This window comes from Rhipicephalus microplus, chromosome X (genome assembly GCF_043290135.1).
Source record: "Rhipicephalus microplus isolate Deutch F79 chromosome X, USDA_Rmic, whole genome shotgun sequence".
NCBI lineage: Eukaryota > Metazoa > Arthropoda > Arachnida > Ixodida > Ixodidae > Rhipicephalus > Rhipicephalus microplus.
The window spans coordinates 219813477-219834191 of record NC_134710.1 but is presented as its reverse complement, the minus strand read 5'-3'; the positions used below and the strand labels follow the sequence as shown (position 1 = coordinate 219834191).

General features: G+C 47.9%; 1 protein-coding gene across 1 annotated transcript in view; it reads left to right on the top strand.

Moving 5' to 3' along the window:
- The window catches only part of LOC142775992 (uncharacterized), a 99241-nt gene that overhangs the window by 62045 nt on the left and 16481 nt on the right, over positions 1-20715 (top strand). Inside the window, exon 10 of the mRNA XM_075878675.1 lies at positions 5165-8505. Coding sequence (XP_075734790.1) covers positions 5165-8505 — 3341 coding nt within the window. The remainder of the gene's footprint in view (positions 1-5164; positions 8506-20715) is intronic.

The following is a 20715-nucleotide window of genomic DNA, read 5'->3' as shown; positions in this document are numbered from 1 at the left end:
TACGCCTTCAAGAGTACACGTTCTCTCTAATGTACAAAACAGGGTGATTACATCAGGATGCGGATTGTTTATCCCGCTACCCTGCTGACGAAGCAACCGATACTGACGCTATCACGGACGTTTTTTCCGTGTCGCAGCTGTTGAACATTGACTAAGAGCAACGTCGGGATGCTTCTTCACGAGTCATCATTGACAAACTGGAATCAACGCCTCGCGACCCGTCCCTACGAATGTTTTTGGTGAAAGACGGGATCCTATATCGCCATAACCTTGATTCCTTCAGATCAGACTTCCTGTCATCCCAGCGCACCTGCGTTCCACTGTCCTGCCTCAACTTCATGACGCTCCCATGACGGGCCATTTGGGCGTTTCTCGCACATACGATCGGGTACGACGTCGGTTTTTTTGGCGTGGACTTGCCCACTCTGTTCGACGCTATGTCGCCGCTTGTGAGCCCTGTCAGCGTCGCAAAACGCCGTCTGCCCTCCCGGCCGGCTACCTTCAGCCGATCGACGTTCCCAACAAGCCTTTCTTTCGAGTTGGTCTCGACCTGTTGGGTCCTTCTTCACTCTCCACAGCCGGAAATGAATGGATTACTGTTGCCACGGACTCCGCGACGCGGTACGCAATCAAACGAGCACTTCCTACCAGCTGCGCTACCGACGTTGCGGACTTTTTGCTGTACGACATAATATTGGTGCACGGTGCTCCCCGTCAACTTCTCACCGACCGTGGCCGCACGTTCTTATCAGCTGTCCTTCATGAAATCCTGAGGTCTTGCCATACCAAGCACAAATTCACTACTTCGTACCATCCCCAGTCAAATGGCCTCACGAAACGCCTTAACAGGACCCTAACCGATATGCTTGCCAAATACGTTGCGCCAGACCACCATGATTGGGACATTCATTCACCGTATGTGACGTTCGCGTACAATTCATCTCGTCACAACACTGCCGGCTATTCGCCCTTCTATCTACTATATGGCCGGGACCCAACTCTACCCTTAGACACTTTACTACCTGCGGCCACTGAATATGCTGGGGAAGCCATTGCCCGCACCGACCACGCGCGCCAAGTCACCTGTAACCGTCTACAGGCTTCACAGGCGTGCCAACAACAGCTCTGAAATTCTCACCATAGGGACGTGCACTTTTCTCTGAGTTTTCTCGCGCTTCTCTGGTCACCTACTCGGCGTGCCTGTCTGAAAAACTGTTGTCGCCCTACACTGGACCGTTCCGTATCGTTCGCCAAGTGACAGACGTCACGTACGAGATTGTTCCAACCGATCCAACAAAGTCATCGTCAGCTCCGAGCGACACCGTTCACGTGGCTCGGGTAAAGCCCTATTACCCCCCTTCGACACCATCTGCGTAAATTTAGCACCAGGACGGTGCTTCTACCGCCGGGGGTTATCATACATAACAGCCGCTAAACATGGCTGCATGAAAGAGGAGGACGAAGTGAGTTTTCGTTTGATGCTGGTCTGGTGCCATCTTGCTCGTCGAGTTCTGTGCGCTGTAAATAGATTATTAAACAAGTGCTTAGTGATCTTTTGCAACCCTTTATGTTTTGACGTCTTCATTTTAATTACCACCTGAATGTCAATGTTGCATAAATGTCCATGCCTTTTTTTAATATTTTAGCTACATTGGCTCAATAAACTTTCTTTAAATATACTATAAAAAGGCTGCGTAGCTCCCTTACACTAACGTAATTAATTCTTACTGTTAACAATATCTAAGCCCATACCATTCACCGTCAAAACTAACGATGTCCTGAAATTTGGTGCGCCAACCAAAACACAGTGTCACCACCTGTATTTTAGCTCTCTCACCTGCTAAATTTTCTCGTAGCAAAAGTGGTCATTTCGGTACTGTATTGAGGTGAATTATTGCAATATCGAAATGACAAAAAGCACGGCGCGTGAATCAGGCGGTGTAGCGATGGCTCCGCCACCCAGAAATTTACAAGCAGAGAGGGCTTCTGAGCTCGAGAAGGGTGTGCACTGCCGGGACTATTACTTACCGTGTCACCTGACCTCGGTTCATCATCCAATGCGCACCATGCTATGTTGCCACGGGAAACGCGCTGCGAAGCAAAATAGAAAGTGATTTTTTTAATTAGCCTCGAGTTCACCGCGGTAACATCGTACACTGTCTCGCGAACGACAGCTTAGCTGCAGCAGTGGCCGCCTTTTCCTCCAGTTTTTGCTAACTGCATCCTATGGTGAACTTATTTGAACGAACCTCTTAGGTGTAACACTCTCGAAACGCAGACATTGCATGCAGACGATAATGTGTTTACATTACCGATGTATCCGATTGTTTTGTTAACCGTCCAAGTGGGCGTTGAGACGGTGGTGTTTCGATGCTTGTGCGTTCGGTTATCGAATGCCACTTCATTCTCGAGCTCTCTTTTACGTAAGATAATTGCGAAGTGCTCTCTCTTCGTTCCAACTAAACCATATTTTCTGTTTTTTACCGTCCACCAAACGGTGTCGCATCGGAGTTCATAGATCGCTTAGCTGGTCTTCTTCAATGTGTCAGTGAGAATGATTACACTATTTATTATGGGGGAGAATTTAACATTGACGTGCTTGGTGACAGTGTTCTGTGATTTGACTTTCACATCACGGTGCCTTCCAACGCGTGTGCCAACTTTGCCAAATCGTGTTACACAGCTGTCATCAGCACTCTTCGACACATTTTTAACAAACGTTGCCTTAACACTTGCCAAATTTGTTGTGGTTTCCTGTGATCTAAGTCATCACATGGGAATATTTTTGTGCGCGGCAAAGCAAATGAGTAAGCGACTATTGTGGTTGACACGGTACTATCAGGCAATAACTGATAACAGTCTAGACTCATTTCACACTGCGATACGGAATAAGTCATTGGATGACGCATCAATAGAAGCAGATGCTGCTTATGACACATTCCTTGCAGCATTATACTATGACCATATCCCCAATGAAGTATTCGGAAGCCCTGAATTAGCCCTTGTTTCCTTCACCACATTAGAGTTAAGAATAAGCTTTATGAAACCTTCATCAAAAGTAGAGAACTTTCGGCGCTATCGGAATACAAGCCATATAAAAACAAACTGAATAAGGATATCAGAGTTGCTAAGGCTCAGCAATATACGTACATTTCGCAGCACAGCAGTGGCCATATATGGCCACTGCTGTGGCCATATATGCCACAGCTCACTATAGTGAGCTGTTTGGGGGTAGCTATCCACTCTTGGATAGCTACCCTGGATATAAAAGTGAAAAGCATGCGGTCCTTCACTTGCCGATTCCTTCAACAAATCTTTCTTTGCGCATCTAGAGGTAGTGTAGATGCACTGACATTTCTTCCACCGAGTGGCCAAGACATTGTTTTTCTTTCTCCTGTTGAGAGCCAGAGGTTATCACAGCATTTCTTAGACTTACAGATACTGCCTCTTAAACATGTTGTCGACCTGATTGCAGCTTCATTGACTCACATTTTTAACCTTTGCTTACGACATCTACTTGCCCTGTTCAAATGCAAGTTGCTAAGGTGATCCTGTTCTTTTGGAAAGGTGATAAGAATAACTGCATCAACTATATGCCGATTTCACAGCATGCTCCCTGTTTTCCCTAGGAGATTATAAAAAGCCATTTTTACGCGTTTATCTAATTTCATTGAGCGACATAACGTTATGGCTCCATTCCAACACGGCTTCCGGAAAAATGAGTCAACTGAAACTGCACTGCTAGCACAGAAAGAATTCATTCTACGAAACTTTGAAGAAGGACGCCTAGTATTAGCTCTCTTTATTGACTTTAAGAAAGCTGGAATCATAAAATACTTCTTGCTAAGCCAAAAAGCTACGGGATTTCATTGTGTGCTGCTGAACTCGTGAGATCTTATTTGTCGTATTGATGTCAGAACGTCATCAGAAATGCTAGGTGTGCCGCAGGGTAGTATACTGGGGCCGTTCTTGTTTAACTTACATAATAATGAAATCGTCAATATTCAGATAACTCATTCTACGTTATATATGCTGATTACACTAGTGTTTTTTTTCAGTGGTCGTGTTTAATGCGCTAGAGATTAACGCGGTCAGAACAAAAGCGATCATTTTGCGCCCTAAGGGTAGAACTATATAATCTTGTGAGTATTTGACTTATGGCTCTCAAAATATAGAAATTTACCAGTATTTAAAACTCTTGGTGTTGAGTTTACAGAAAAGCTGCTATGAGATGTGCATATCATTTAGCCGTCTCGCGTTTTGTTCGCAATAGTTACTTTCTTCCAACTGATATCAAGTTGCTGGTCTTCAAATCTTTGTTTATGTCACAAGTGAATTTTTGTCAACTTGTATAGGGCGCTGCCACGCATACAGCCTTTGAAAGCATTCTGCAGTAAAAGGCTTTACGCATCGTGTACAACTTAGCCAAAGATCATCTTTTCGCACACTCTTCCAAGTTGCTGATATCCTAACGGTTTTCAAAACTTATAACTTGCGCCTTGTTCTTCGGTATCAGTACAAAATAAAAATGATATTTCAATGCTGGGCGACTTGGCAGAAATAGCTGAATATTGTCTTTGTATTTCTTAGGGCTCGTGAAAAGTTCGAAACAAGAACACCACGCACGAACTTCGGGGCCCAGATGCTACGAATAACTTTGCCCACTGCTTTTTATATAAGAAAATTGTTTTTCTATTTCATTTTGCAGGCCTGCACTGCATGCTTTCTTCGCGAGATAACTAAAATGTCAGTTTTGAACTTTCTATCTGATGTAGTAGTCTCCTTTTTTTTTCCTGAATCGCATGTACGTGTAGTGTTATTTCGGTGATTATGTGTAAGAATAACGTATGCTTTTCGTGCTTTTATTTGCGTACGCCAGTTTCTGTATGCAATCACTGTTTCCTGAACTGTAACCGGCTGGGAAGCCTATAGTCAAGCTCGCAGGAGCTTTTTCTTCTCATGCCCTCTACTTGCTGAAGAGTAAAATAAAATGATTTATTGATAAAAAATGTCGCCTTACAACTTCCAGTGTTCAACTGAAACTTGCAATAGGTCTTGGTGCGTTAAACTCTGGAATTTTCTTAAAAATGCATTGTTTTATCACATCAACCATTGAGTGAATTCCACTAACGTTGTTCTCCTGTTCTTCTTTGCGCATGTACAGAGGATTCACAATGCCAAAATAATGAGCTGCTACCTGTGACGCCTGCCCAGCGGGTGTCTGTAAACGTGAACACTGTGCAGTCTAACACGAAAAAGTCTTCAATAGAGCCAGTGCCTCGCCTGCCGGCATCCACGACTTCGCTGGCAGTGACACAGCCGGAACCAACGAATGCGTGCGCGCAAAACAAAACGGAGCCCCAAAACTTGACGTTGCCAGCAAATCAGTCAGTGCGCGAATTGTCAGTACTCGAGAATTTGCCGCCACCAAACTTGTCGGAAATCGCGAATGTCCGAAAGCCGGTGGATGTGAATAATCAGGAGCCTAGCAACCTAGCCGAACACGCACAACTGCCGGAACCCGAGAAGCTGTTTGAAGCCACGAAAACGCAGACATCGCACAATACCCCCGCCAGAAATCCAGACCTGGAGCTTCGGGCACCCGCGAAGCTACTAGTGCTAGCGAAGCCTGAAGTATCTGCGGACGTGCCACTGGCGAAAAGGCAAGAGCCAGCGCACGATTCGGCGCCCGCGAAACGGGTGGCACCTGTTAAAATTCAGCCGCCTGTCAGCCTTGTGGCGTCCGCAAATCTGCCGAAACCCAGGAAGGAGCCAACACCCAGCTTGTCGGCACCTGATAAACGTCAAGCGTACATCAGACTGGCGGAGCCCGAAAACATGCCGAAACCTGGGAACATGCTTGCAGCTAACATTAAGACTCCTGCTAAGCTCCAGGCACGCGTTAGCCTCGTCGTGCCCAAAAACTTGTCGATACCTGAGAGCACGTCAGCACCAGATTCTAAGGCTCCCGCTAAGCTTCAGGCGCGCGTCAGCCTGGCTACACCCACGAAGAAATTGAATCCTGGAAATACGGTGACACCCATCGTTAAAGCGCCCGCTAAAAATCAGGCTTTCATCAGCTCGGCTACACCCACGAAAAAAGTGAAGCCTGAGAATATGGAGACACCCTTCGTTAAAGCGCCTGCTAAAGTTGAGGCTCGCGTCAGCCTAGCAGCGCCCGCAAACTTACCGAAATCGGAGAACCTGCGTGCAGCTAACAATAAACCTCGTTCTAACCATCAAATATACATCAGTTTGCGAAAGCCTAAATTGCATGAGCCAGCAAACACGCCGACACCCATCATTCCGACGTCCCCGAGCGTTGAAGCTCTGAACATTACAGAGACCCGAACACTTATGGAACCCCGAGAATTTCTAACGACAGCCAAACTGCCAATGTCAGTGGACATGAAAGCGCCAAACGTTTCATCGCATTCTAGGGTTAAAGTGAATAAAAACCTGCCCACGAAGGTTCTGGTGCAGGCTTCAGTATCAGCGAACCTACCAACACAGAACCTTACAAAGCCCGGGAATCACTTGGTACCCACGGAAATGCCGAAGCCCACCAACCTGTCTGCACCCAACCTTCCCTTGGGCATAAACATTCCAACCTCGAAGAGCCCACTGGTAGCTGAAGAGCTTCTGGCGTCAACAAACGTGCAAGAGAACCTGCGTGCAGCTAACATTACACCTCGTTCTAACCATCAAATATACATCCGTTTGCGAAAGCCTAAATTGCATGAGCCAGCAAACACGCCGACACCCATCATTCCGACGTCCCCGAGCGTTGAAGCTCTGAACATTAGAGAGACCCGAACACTTATGGAACCCCGAGAATTTCTAACGACAGCCAAACTGCCAATGTCAGTGGGCATGAAAGCGCCAAACGTTTCATCGCATTCTAGGGTTAAAGTGAATAAAAACCTGCCCGCGAAGGTTCTGGTGCAGGCTTCGGTATCAGCGAACCTACCAACACAGAACCTTACAAAGCCCGGGAATCACTTGGTACCCACGGAAATGCCGAAGCCCGCCAACCTGCCTGCACCGAACCTTCCCTTGGGCATAAACATTCCAACCTCGAAGAGCCCACTGCTGCCTGAAGAGCTTGTGGCGTCAACAAACGTGCAAGAGCGGTACGCTCCAGAGCGTGAGGACTCTCAGGTGCTGGAAACTCTGGCTAAACCAACCTCCAACCATCCGGTGCCAACGGACAACACAAGTACCGTGAACTTGCTGTCATCCAAAAAGGTTCAAGAAACAAGGAGTGTGCAACCATTGAACATTTCAGAATCCGGAATCACTCCAGCGACCGCCCACGCGATCATGACCATAAACCTGTCCAAGAGCAGCAGTTTGCCAGAACCCACCAATCGGCTGCCACACAATTTTCCAGCGCCCACAGACCTATTGGCATCTGAAAAGCTTCCAGCATTCATGAACACGCCAGTGCTGAGCATTCCAGAGCCCATAAACGTTTCAGCAGCACCCGCCAACTTACCAAAATCGGAGAACATGCGTGCAGCTAACATTAAACCTCGTTCTAACCATCAAATATACATCCGTTTGCGAAAGCCTAAATTGCATAAGCCAGCAAACACGCCGACACCCATCATTCCGACGTCCCCGAGCGTTGAAGCTCTGAACATTACAGAGACCCGAACACTTATGGAACCCCGAGAATTTCTAACGACAGCCAAACTACCAATGTCAGTGGACATGAAAGCGCCAAACGTGTCATCGCATTCTAGGGTTAAAGTGAGTAAAAACCTGCCCGCGAAGGTTCCGGTGCAGGCTTCGGTATCAGCGAACCTACCAACACAGAACCTTACAAAGCCCGGGAATCACTTGGTACCCACGGAAATGCCGAAGCCCACCAACCTGTCTGCACCCAACCATCCCTTGGGCATAAACATTCCAACCTCGAAGAGCCCGCTGGTTCCTGAAGAGCTTCTGGCGTCAACAAACGTGCAAGAGAACCTGCGTGCAGCTAACATTAAACCTCGTTCTAACCGTCCAATATACATCAGTTTGCGAAAACCTTCAGCATTATCCAACCTTCCGGCGCACAAGAACTTTCCAGCACTTGCTGAAGTTCTGGCGGAAGTCAATCTGGTGGCACCTTTGACCGGCATACCTTTGCTCAGCTCTGCAGGCCAGGCAAATCGTTCAGTTTCCGTGAACCCTCCGACGTCCAGTCAACAGCCACAGATGAACACTTTGGCGTCTAAGAGTCTGGTGGAGCTAGCAAGCATGCCAAGACATGAGCACTTTCTGGCACCCAACTTTCCCAATACCATGAGCCAGCCATTGAACCTGTACGTGCCTGAAAGTCCAGCGAAGCCAACAGACCAGCCAGCAACGAGGCTGCAGGTGACCACCAACCTGCCAGAGCCAGCGTCGATTCCAATCGGGCAGCTGGCGTCACTGGCCAGTGACCTTGATGCACCAGTTCGTGAGCAGCAGTCACCAAATCTCGACACCTTCTATGACCCGTACACTTACGAGGTAGGTCCAAAACTTCCCAAATAAGTCATAAGGAGGGTCAATCTGAGAGTTTGATCTAAATAGTACTTCGATAAGGCAATAGGTTGACTATAGCAATGATGTGAAATCATTTATTTGGCAACAGTAGCTGCTCAGCTCCCCTCCCCCTTTCCCTACCAGGGAACGCATGTTCTTGAATCCCGGCCCTACACACTTAATCTAACACTCCCCACTTCAATGCGCCGAATTCACAAAACTTACCTCTGTAAGTGCGTTTTTGTATTGGTCAGCCGGCTTCGCTAATGGTATATGTCACGCCAAGTGGCTGGCTGAAATATCATCTTACGAAAAAGAAAGTGTAAGACGTTTTTCTGAATACATCATAGATTGATATGTGGGGTTTAACGTCCCAGAACCACTATAGGATTATGAGAGACGCCGTAGTGGAGGGCTCCAAAAATTTTCACCATCTGGGGTTGTTTAATGTGCACCCAAATCTGAGCACACAGGCCTACAACACTTCGGACTCCATCGTAAACGCAACCGCCGCAGCCAGCATTCGATCCCGCGACCTCCGGGTCAGTAGCCGAGTACCTGAGCCACTAGGCCACCGCAGTGGAGCGTTTTTGTGAATGTAAGCCCCGGTGATGGTATTGACAGAAACAGCATATGCTAAATTGTATTGATTGATTGATATGTGGGCTTTAACGTCCCAAAACCACCGTATGATTATGAGAGACGCCGTATAGTGGAGGGCTCCGGAAATTTCGACCACCTGGGGTTCTTTAACGTGCCCCCAAATCTGAGCACACGGGCCAAGGACACGGAGCAGCATTTATTGAATAGCTCACATATGAGGGCAGCATAAAGTAAAACGTACGCTTCCGTTCTACTCTGCGTTTGGTAGTTGATTGATTGATTGATTGATTGATATGTGGGGTTTAACGTCCCAAAACCACCATATGATTATGAAAGACGCCGTAGTGGAGAGCACCGGAAATTCCAATGCGTTTGGTGGTCTCCTTCCCCTATCGGCCGAAATCTTTTGGGTTATGTGCACTTCGCTTATCTGTTGCATGATGCGACACGAAGTATTAAACCATCACATATCAATATATCATGGACAGCCTGCTCGTACACAATTACGTCCAAGACACTAAATTATTTGCGATTCTGATCGTTCTCAGCTTATAGTCCTTCGATTATGGTAAAAATTTTCAGGAAGTGGCCACATCACCTGTGTGTCACGAGGCATTACGAAATCTGAAAATTCACCACTTCAAAGTGGCTTGCACACACTAAAAAACGCATTGATATTCGAAACAAAAGTTTTTTTTTTCAAAAAATCTGCAGTGGCGGGCAGTATCTTTGTTTTTAACTGTACACCAGGGAAGGCGGGGGGTGTACAATAAAAAAATCGAAGATACTGCCCGCACCTGCTTTTGACGATGGCCAGTCGTAGTTCCCCAGTATAGGTGTATTTGCGCATAGTAAACATTTAGTATGTCATATTGTTTACCGATTTCTACAGAAATTCTATCATCATAGTCGAAAAATGATAATGTTGTTAATTTCACATCATATGTTGAATAAATAGACGAGAGAATGAAAGACAAAGATCATTTTTTCTTAATTTCATGCCGAAATATGCGCTTGACAGCACGTAGTCACTTTCATAGTGCACATTGAACATTTTGGCCATGTTGTCTCAACGAAAGTTTCTAAACCTTGGTGACAGATCTGTGGCGCTTTCAGAGAACAACGTACTTAATTTTTATTTGCCTTTGACGCGCAATTTTAGAGGTGGCATCGCCACCCTCATTTACTTTCCGCGCGCCTTCTAGTCGTAAGAGTGCATGGTGCTTTCAGTATTGTGAAATCGTATTTACCAATACGCGAAAGATTGTGTTTTCTCAGAATCCCGTGCCCATTGGCCATTTTGAGGTACCGTTTTCTCAGGGACTAAAAAGGACATTCATATAACTTATGCATCATTTTCTTAAAAATTTTCCACTTTTAACTGAAGCACATTTATTTAAAGGTGACAAGTAATATATATTTTGTGAAGGTTTGCCTCTATGACCTAAAATTTGAGTTATTTGGCATCTATGAAAATTTGGAAAAAAAGCTGTAAAGTGCACAACTTAAATATTGCTTTAGTAATTGTATATATTTATTACAGAATATCAGAAAAAATAATGAAGTAGTTGTTTTGGATTACATAAGAAATACTGATACCTATGTAATAAAAAACATGGCTGTGAGATAAAGTAAAACGTCACTGTTTCGTTAAAAGGGCGAAGCAATGAATGCGATAGCCACATATCTGAATGTTTTACGAAGAAATGCTAGCATTTTAGAAGCAATAATAAATGTTGTAAACATGTGCTTGCTAAGTAACCATTCTTACTGCAGCGCGGCAGTAGATGACAAACAACAACTGTGCGTTGTGACGGCGTTGATTACAAGCACCTCACGTGGGCAGCGCGTGCCGCAACTAAGAGCTATACGTTGTGGGTTGCCGCTGGTGGCAGTTTGTTATGTCTAGAGCCCATCAATATGTGAACGGCCGCTCCAGGTACACTTTTGGCACTGTTTTTTCGTGTTGAAAGCGCCGCCCTTAGAAGCTCCCGCCTGCTGTGTAGGCAAGAGCCGCGTGCTGATCGGCAACCATAAGCGCACCCTCACTCCTTTGTTCACGCGCGCAGACAAGCCCGGCCGGAAAGGCGATGGCGATGTTCACTCCGCAGAAAGAGATGGCTACAACGTATATATATATATATATATATATATATATATATATATATATATATATATATATATAGTGCCGAAGCCTTTCTTTTATAGTGGGTCGCCCTTTTAGCAAGAAGAAGAGCAGCTCGTGCAGAGAGTCGGTACCCGCATTGACTGTCGCTGTCACGCATCATCCCAAGTGCCGGCCAATAAACGTCTCATCAATTTGGTGGAGAGTGCTGTGCCCTTCTAACACCTTCTACCATGCACCAAGACGCCGCGCAGCAAACGCTTCCTCCTGCGCCGACGCCATGTTCCGGTGTCCCCCGCATCCGCGACCCTCCTATCTTCACCGGCGCAGATGGCACCGACGTCGAAGACTGGCTTGCTATGTACGAACGCGTCAGCGTCCCCAATCATTGGGACGAGGCAGGTTAACTCGGCAACCTGGTTTTCTACCTCGCGGGTGTGGCCGGCATGTGGTACAACAACCACGCATCCGATTTCCCCACTTGGTCCGCTTTTAAAACCGCCGTCGTCGACGTGTTCGGCCGTCCTGCCGTTCGTAAGCTGTAAGCCGAACAGCGGTTACGTGAACGAGCACAGCAGACCGGTGAGTCCTTTACATGTTACATAGAGGACATCCTTGACTTGTGCAAGAAAGTGGACGCAAGCATGTCAGAGGCTGACAGAATTACCCATGTTCAAAAAGACATCGCCGACGATGCCTTCACCATGCTCCTGGCCAAGAACCCTCGCACTGTGGCAGATATCATTACACTATGCCAAAGTTACGAGGAGCTGCGGCGGCAGCGCTCGATGACCCGTCGACCATCTTCACCTGACGCTGATCTCTCGGCCTTGTCAACACTTCCTGACCACGCCACCTTGCTCGCTGAAATCAAGTCATTCGTGCGTGAAGAAGTTGCCCGCCAGGTCTCTTTACTGGCTTTTGCTTCCCCGCAACGTGCTCAACAGTCGTCAAGCACACTTCTGCCTCCCCTCCGCAGAGCCATTCAGCAGGAAATCGCGGAGGTCGTTCCTGAATACCACCAGCCGCCTACAGTATCTACACCACTCAGTTACGCCCAAGTTGTCGCCAAGCCACCCCCACCGATTCCTGGGACTGGCCCCCTCGGTTACACCGAAACCATTGCCAGGCCCCAGGCCTTCGGAGAAACTGTGCCACCTACATATGCCGACGTCATCCACGTGCCCCGTGCGCCGCCCACTATGCAGTTATATAAACAGCCGGCTCATCCGTCACGTTCTGCGACAAGTATAGGACCCGCGAACCGATGGCGCACTGCTGACAATCGCCCCATCTGCTTTGCTTGTGGTTGCGTTGGTCACGTAGCACGCTATTGCAATCGTGTGCAGCAAGCGCAGGGCGCCTCCAGTTTTCCCAGCCAATCGAGCCGCTTTTATGACCAACCGCCACCTACGTCACCGTCGTCCCGCCTCGCTCCATCTACCCGCCGTTCACATTCTCCGCGACGTCGCTCACTGTCGCCGATGTGGCCACGTCCACTAGAGGCTGACCAGGAAAACTAGTCGTCGCAGTCCACGAAGCAAGGGCTCCTCCCTTCATCAGGGGATGAGGGAGGACTCATCCCCTGATGAAGGGAGGACCCCTCTTGAAACTGTTGGGAAATATATTTATCCTTGTTGACAACGCTCCCGTTGGGCCATATCCCATACCTTCACGAAGACTAACTGGCCCATTGAATTATTACTCCCACTATATATATATATATATATATATATATATATATATATATATATATATATATATATCGGATATGGCACAACGGGAGCGTTGTCAACAAGGATAAATATATTTATTTCCCAACAGTTTCGGGAAGGGTCCTCCCTTCATCAGGGGATGAGGGAGGACTCATCCCCTGATGAAGGGAGGACCCCTCTTGAAACTGTTAGGAAATATATTTATCCTTGTTGACAACGCTCCCGTTGGGCCATATCCCATACCTTCACAAAGACTAACTGGCCCATTGAATTATTACTCCCTTTATATATATATATATATATATATATATATATATATATATATATATATATATATATATATATATATATATATATATATATATATATATATATATATATATCTTGTCACGAGAGCAAACGATAGGCAGGAACTCGAAGTGGAGGTCTGTTTACTCAGCCACAGCTGCCATTCACTTCTTCGCTTTCGTCTTCTACCACCAACGCAGCGTGGCATCACCCTCTCCCTAAAGAAAGAAAAAAGAAGCATCGCATGAATACCGCGGCTCCGAAAAAGAACGAAAGGTAGTCAGAAATGTCTGTGTCCATTGAAAAGAAAAAGGACGAGATGAAAAATAAAGAAGCAAATGCCACATCACAAAGTTCTTGACTTGCAGTCAACACGAATAGTACGGCTTCATCCTGGAGACGTGAACCACATCCGAGGAGCGGGGTCTGCGAGAACGGTGTGACGTGTCTGCTGGGACAACTTCGTAGTTCACTTCGCCGAGACGATGAAGAACTCGGTAGAGTCCGAAGTACCGACATAACAATTTTTCCGAGCGTCCTCGTTGACGTATAGGAGTCCAAACCCAGACTAGGTCACCGGGTTCGTATATTACTGCTCTGTGGTGGGTGTTGTACCGGCGAGCATCTTGATTTTGCCGCGATAAAAGGTGAAAGCGTGGCAGTTGCCGGGCGTCCTCGGCACGCTGAACAAATACATCTGCATCCGGGGTAATCGTGTCCGGCAGAGTTGGTTGCAGCATGGTGTCAAGCATTGTGGTGACGTCGCGGCCGTAAACCAGACGAAAAGGAGCAAAGCCGGTGGTTTACTGCAAAGTCATATTGTAGGCAAATGTTTTATACGGGACGATTTCATCCCAATTCTTCTGATTCTTGGCGACATACATCGAAAGCATATCTGCAATTGTTTTGTTAAGGCGTTCGGTTAACCCATTATTCTGCGGGTGGTACGCAATTGCTGTTCGGTGCGTCGTACCACTCACCAACAAGATCTGTTGGAGCAACTGTGCCGTAAAAGCAGTACCACGATCTGGGATGACGACAGCGGGAGCACTGTGGCGGAGAACGATGTTCTTGATGAAAAAGTCAGCCACCTCGGAAGCAGTTGCTCGCTGGGCGGCTTGTGTTTCGCAGTCTCTGGTCAAGTAGTCGGTGGCAACCACAATCTAGCGGTTACCAGCCGTAGACTTCGGAAATGGCCCAAGTAAATCCATTCCGACCTTTTCAAAAGATGCGTGAGGGGGTCGCAAAGGCTGAAGCAGACCGGCTGGTTTCGTCGTTGGAGTTTTGCTTCGCTGACAGGCTGTGCATGTCTTGACGTACTGCCAGACGGTTTTCGTAAGTTTCCGCCAGTAGTACTTGTCCTTAATCAGCACCAGAGTACGCACGAAGCCAAGATGCCCTGACGATGGCTCGTCGTGACAAGCACGCAAAATATCATCGCAGAGAGCAGCAGGAACGACGAGGAGGTAAACAGTTTTCGTTGAATGAAAGATGCGCTTGTAGAGGATGCCTTGGCGTAGACAGAAAGATGACAAATCACGCACGAACTGATGTGGGGGTTGTGGGCGACGTCCCTCAAGGTATTCAATCAGTGGTTGTAATTCTAAGTCTTCGCGTTGCTGCTCAGCCACGTTTAATGATGCGAGAATAGCAAGGCAGCTGAAGTCTTCATTATTGTCTTCTTCAGCGACCTCGACGGGTGCGCGGGAAAGACAGTCAGAGTCAGTGTGTTTCTGGCCAGACTTGTAAACCATCGTTATATCGAATTCTTTTAACCGAAGACTCCATCTTGCGAGACGGCCCGAAGGATCTTTCAGATTCGCTAGCCAGCCGAGTGGTGGTCACTGACGATTCGGAAGGGGCGTCCGTACAAGTAGGGCCTGAATTTCGTTATGGCCCATACAACCGTCAGACATTTTCAGTCGTCGAGTAGTTCTTCTCCGCAGATGACAACGTGCGGCTAGCGTAGGCGATGACGCGTTCCACGCCATCTTGATATTGCACGAGAATAGCTCCGAGGCCAAGGTTGCTCGCGTCAGTGCGGACTTCTGTGTATGCTTAGGTGTCGAAGGGACCAAGGATCGGTGGCGTTTGTAGGCGTTGTTGAAGGCAGCGGAAAGCGCCGAATTTCTTGGGGCCCCAGACGAAGGTGACGTCATCCTTGACGAGTTGTTGTAAAGGGTCAGCGATTTTCGAAAAACTTGGCACGAAGCGGCGGTAATAAGCACAAAGTCCCAGAAAGCGGCGTACATCATGCTTTGTTTTCGGTATCAGGAACGAAGCAACTGACATAGCCTTGTCAGGATCGGGGCGAACATCACTGCTGCTGACAACGTGGCCAAGGAATTTCAGTTCCTTATATCCAAAATAACACTTTTCCGGTTTCAGAGAGAGGCCGGCAGTGCGAATAGCAAGAAGAACCGCCTCAAGCAGCTCATTGTGCTGTTCAAAAGTCGTAGAAAAAATGACTACGGCGTCTAAATACACTAAACAAGAGTACCACTTCAAGCCACAAAAAACTGTGTCCATCATTTGTTGGAACGTGGCTGGAGCGGAGCACAGGCCAAAAGAGAGAACTTTAAATTCATAGAGACCGTCTGGTGTAATAAACGCTGTTTTTCTCGGTCCCGTTCATCTACTTCAATCTGCCAATATCTGCTACGGAGATCCATGGAAGAGAAGTAACGGGCGTGTCGCAGGCGATCCAAGGAGTCATTAATACGAGGAAGAGGATATACGTCTTTTTTCGTTATCTTGTTCAGTTTACGGTAGTCGACGCAGAATCATAATGAACCATCTTTCTTTTTAACCAGAACAACTGGTGACGCCCAAGGACTTGTCGATGGTTGAATTACGTCGTCGTCGAGCATTTGTTTCACTTGATGACGGATAGCATCTTGCTCCTTCTACGACACGCGGCAAGCTTGTTGGCGCACGGGTTGCACGTTGGGCTCAGTGATAATTCTGTGCTTCATTAGAGGAGTCTGCCAGACTTTCGAAATAGTGGCAAAACAGACATTAAAGGATGAGAGGAGACTGAGGAGCCTTGCCTTCTTAGGTTCTTCTAACTGGCGATTTACGTTGAGGCGACTAGTCACGTCAGTATCGCAGCTGTTCTCAGTCGAGATTGTCGTAATCGAAGGGAAGGTGTCCAAATCATCCAATGCCTCGAAGTAAGCTATGGTTGTGCGTTTCGCAAAATGCCTGTGTTCGCCACCGAAGTTCGTAACTAAAACCGTAGTCTGGCATTTCGGAGTTGAACGAGACTTCGAGCAATGGCCACTTCCCGATCAAGCAATAACGTCAGGTTACTTTCGGTGATGCCTGTAATCGACTTCTCCCGTGGACACTCAACAAGCACGAAGATACTACTGCGAGGTGGCAACGTGACGCAATCATCGACTACGCGTAAGGCCACGCCACGATGTTCGTTCTCGATGTCAGAATCTGGAGAAACACAGTTAACAAAACTGACGAAAAAATCACGCAGATTAATTATTGCTCCATACTCTTGCAGAAAATCCATGCCCAAAAGGACCGGCCGAGAACAATTGGGCAGTACAAGGAATGATGCTACAAAAGCCGACGCACAAATCTCAAGCCTGGTGGTGCACCTTCCTATAGGGGATACGAGGTGTCCTCCAGCGGTGATTAGTTGAGGGCCGTCCCAGGTTGTCAGCACCTTGTGTAGACGGGTGACCAATGAAGCACTCATCACCGAGTAATCAGCTCCCGTGTCGACGTGCGCAGTCACCGGATAACAGTCGACGGAAACGGTAATGGCAGCGGACGTTCTGTTGGCGGTTTCACAAACAGGCTTTAACGGCACGTCGTAAGGCAGCGGTGGAGGGTATTTGTCGGTTCGCGTGACAGCGGCCTCACCTCCGGAGGTCGCCGTTTTAAGTTTCTCCGGCATGGACTTACGCCACTGACACCAGGGGACCCAAAGGCGGGTCGGGCGCGGTGCGTTGATGTGGACGGACGGGTTGATGGTGACCGTGACTGTCGTCGCGGCAGGACATGAGCGTGATGACTACCTTCCAAGTAATCCGCAATTTCTTGTGGGCGTTCACCAGTTGTTCTGGTTAAAAAGAAAGATGATTCATTACGATTCTGCGTCGACTACCGCAAACTGAACAAGATAACGAAAAAAGACGTATATCCTCTTCCTCGTATTGATGACTCCTTGAATCGCCTGCGACACGCCCGTTACTTCTCTTCCATGGATCTCCGTAGCAGATATTGGCAGATTGAAGTAGATGAACGGGGCCTAGAAAAAACAGCGTTTATTACACCGGACGGTCTCTATGAATTTAAAGTTCTCCCTTTTGGCCTGTGCTCCGCTCTCTCTTTCCGTTCGGGGTTACTGAACACCTCACAAAGCTGCCGATGGAATTCCTGCCAACTTGTGATTGAAGTTTTGTGGTTCTCATACCACACTCTTGCCGCGTCTAAGAGAGAGATATACACGTTATTCAACTTACGGCGATTGTCCCAGGCGTTGATGGCAGCGACCCGGTCGAAATGGTCAAGCCAGTCTTCGACATCCTCACCAGCATCACCATGGACTGGGTTGGGTGTGCAAGGCGTGTTGATGACACAGGGTACGCTAGCGAGTGGGTCATGCTCGGTTTGGGTTGCGGATGTGGCAAACATTGTCCTCACGGAACTTGCCAAGGGGCCGTACTGTTGTGGTAGTCCTTGAAGGTGGCGGCTTCTTCGATAGATATCAGCTGACCCTGGTGCACTGGCGGTGGTTGCTTCTGGTTCAGGACCAGCAGGCATAAGACGTTGCAGTACAGTACCCAGCACCCCTACCAGTCTGTCGCGAGAGGAAACGATAGGCAGGAACTCAAAGTGGAGGTCTGTTTTCTCAGCCACAGCTGCCATTCACTTCTTCGCTCTCGTCTTCTGCTACCAACACAGCTCAGCGTGGCAATATATATATATATATATATATATATATATATATATATATATATATATATATATATATATATATATATATATATATATATATATATATATATACTGGTGCACATCGGCCAGTCCAGTCGGGTCTTTCAAGGACGACAGTGAGCATAGCACGTGGTGGTCGGTAACAAAATCAAACTGACGCCCATAGAGGTAGGTGAGAAAGTTACCGATTACCCAAACAATTGCCAAACACTCCTTTTCTGTGACGGACTAACTTGATTCACCTTTGTGATGGTACGACTGGCATATGCTACAACGTACTCGCCAAATTCTGGTTTTCGCCGGGTGAGTACCGCGCCAATGCCGACACCGCTAGCATCCGTGTGTATTTCTGTATGCGCGTTGGGGTCATAGTGGCCCAGAATTGGAGGAGACGTCAGGAGTAGGCGAAGGTTCGTAAATGACTCATCGCAATCGGCACTCCAAGCTGAGAGTTAGTTGCTGCCGGTGAGAAGCTGTGTCAAGGGGGATATAATGGAGGCGAAATTGCGTATGAAGCGCCGAAAATATGAACACAGCCCAATAAAGCTTCGGAGTTACTTCAGAGTGCTGGGCTTGAGATGTTCGGCAACCGCTCAAAGTTTGGCAGGATCTGGCGAAATTTCTTTTTTAGAGACGACATGGCCTCGGATGGTAAGCTGACGGGCACCAAAATGACATTTGTTCAGGTTTAACTGCAAGCCGGCGTTAGTGAGTCACTCGAGAACTTGTTGTAGGTGAGCGATATGAGATGGGAAATCTGCAGAAAAAAGCACTATGTCATCTAAGTAGCATAAACAGGTCTGCCATTTGAGGCCTCTGAGAATGGAGTCCATCATGCTTTCGAAGGTAGCAGGCGCGTTACAAAGGCCGAAAGGCATTACGTTAAATTCGTACAAACCATCAGGGGTGACGAACGCTGTTTTCGGATGGTCGGCTTCAGCCATTGGCACTTGCCAGTAGCCTGAGCGCAAATCCAGTGATGAGACATATTCGGCTCCTTGAAGGCAGTCTAGGCCGTCGTCGATGCGGGGTAGGGGATAAACATTCTTCCGCATAATCTTGTTTAGGCGGTGGTAGTCAACGCAAAATCTTGATTGATATGTGGGGTTTAACGTCCCAAAACCACTATATGATTATGAGAGACGCCGTAGTGGAAGGCTCCGGAAATTTAGACCACCTGGGGTTCTTTAACGTGCACCCAAATCTGAGCACACGGGCCTACAACATTTCCGCCTCCATAACGCAAAATCTTATTGAACCGTCTTTTTTTCCACACCAGCATGACACGATAGGCCCAGGGACTGTTTGATTCCTGAATCACGCCACGTTTCGGCATGTCATCAACGTTGTCGCTAATAACGCGGCTTTCGGCCTGCGATACCCGGAAGGGACGCTGTCACAGGGGAGCATGATGACTGGTGTCAATACGATGAACCACTGCAGACGTGCGCCATAATAATGGCTGGCCAATGTCGAAAGAGGCACGAAAGCGTTCAAGCAGCTGAACAACCTTTGTGCGCTGGACTGGCATAAGCGCGTTATCGATGCTACGCAGGAAGATGTTTTGGACAGGGGAGGTTGTAGCCACGGCGGAGGTGACGGCATTTATCGTCAACGGTGTCTTTTCGCACGTTGCGTCCAAAGGGAAGATGTCCTCAAAACTGTCTAAATGTCCAACACATTCGCCGCGCAACAGAGTTGCCGAGCAAGGAAAGGGATTGTACGCGTAGACCACACCGGCACCATGCACAAGAGTAACGACGGCAAATGGGAATATGAGGTTCCGTCGGCGTGCGCAGTCTTCAGACGGTCTAAACAGGGCAGTCAAATCACAGAGTTTGAAGAAACGGGCACCAGGGTGGCAGAGAACGGAAAAATGATAGCGTCAGCAGCGACAACCAATTAAGGCACCGGGCTCGGGACGTCGACGACTGTGGTACTGAAAGGGGACAAAGCGAGTCGAGCTCCAGCGCAGTCGACGAGCGCATCATGTGATGAAAGGAAGTCCCAACCGAGGATCATGTCATGGAACGCATCTGGTAGGACAACGAATTCCACAATGTAGAATGCGTCGTTGATAAAAAGGCGTGCCGTGCACGCCGCCACAGGCTTAACGTGCTGCGAGCTCACCGCCCGTAATAAAAGATCAGTCGCGCCAGAAATTCTGTCATGACACAGCTGCGTCTGATGCCCATTACTCTCCGGGAAAGCTGGTTTGGCTTTGGGTCCCGTCCACAACTCCCGGACTTTCCACTAAGCTTTTGTCACGGTACCGCGGTCCTTACCGTATACTGGAGCAGACATCTCCCGTACACTACGTCGTCGAACCGGTCAACCCATCGCCCGATCATCGCTGCCGAGGTCGCGAAACAGTTCACGTCACGCTACTTAAACCGTGCTACGACCCACCTATAGCGTATTTTCCTTAAGTCGCCGTCGCCAGGATGGCTTCTCTTTATGCGGGGAGGAAACTGTACCGGTGCACATCGGCGCTAGCTCTGTGCC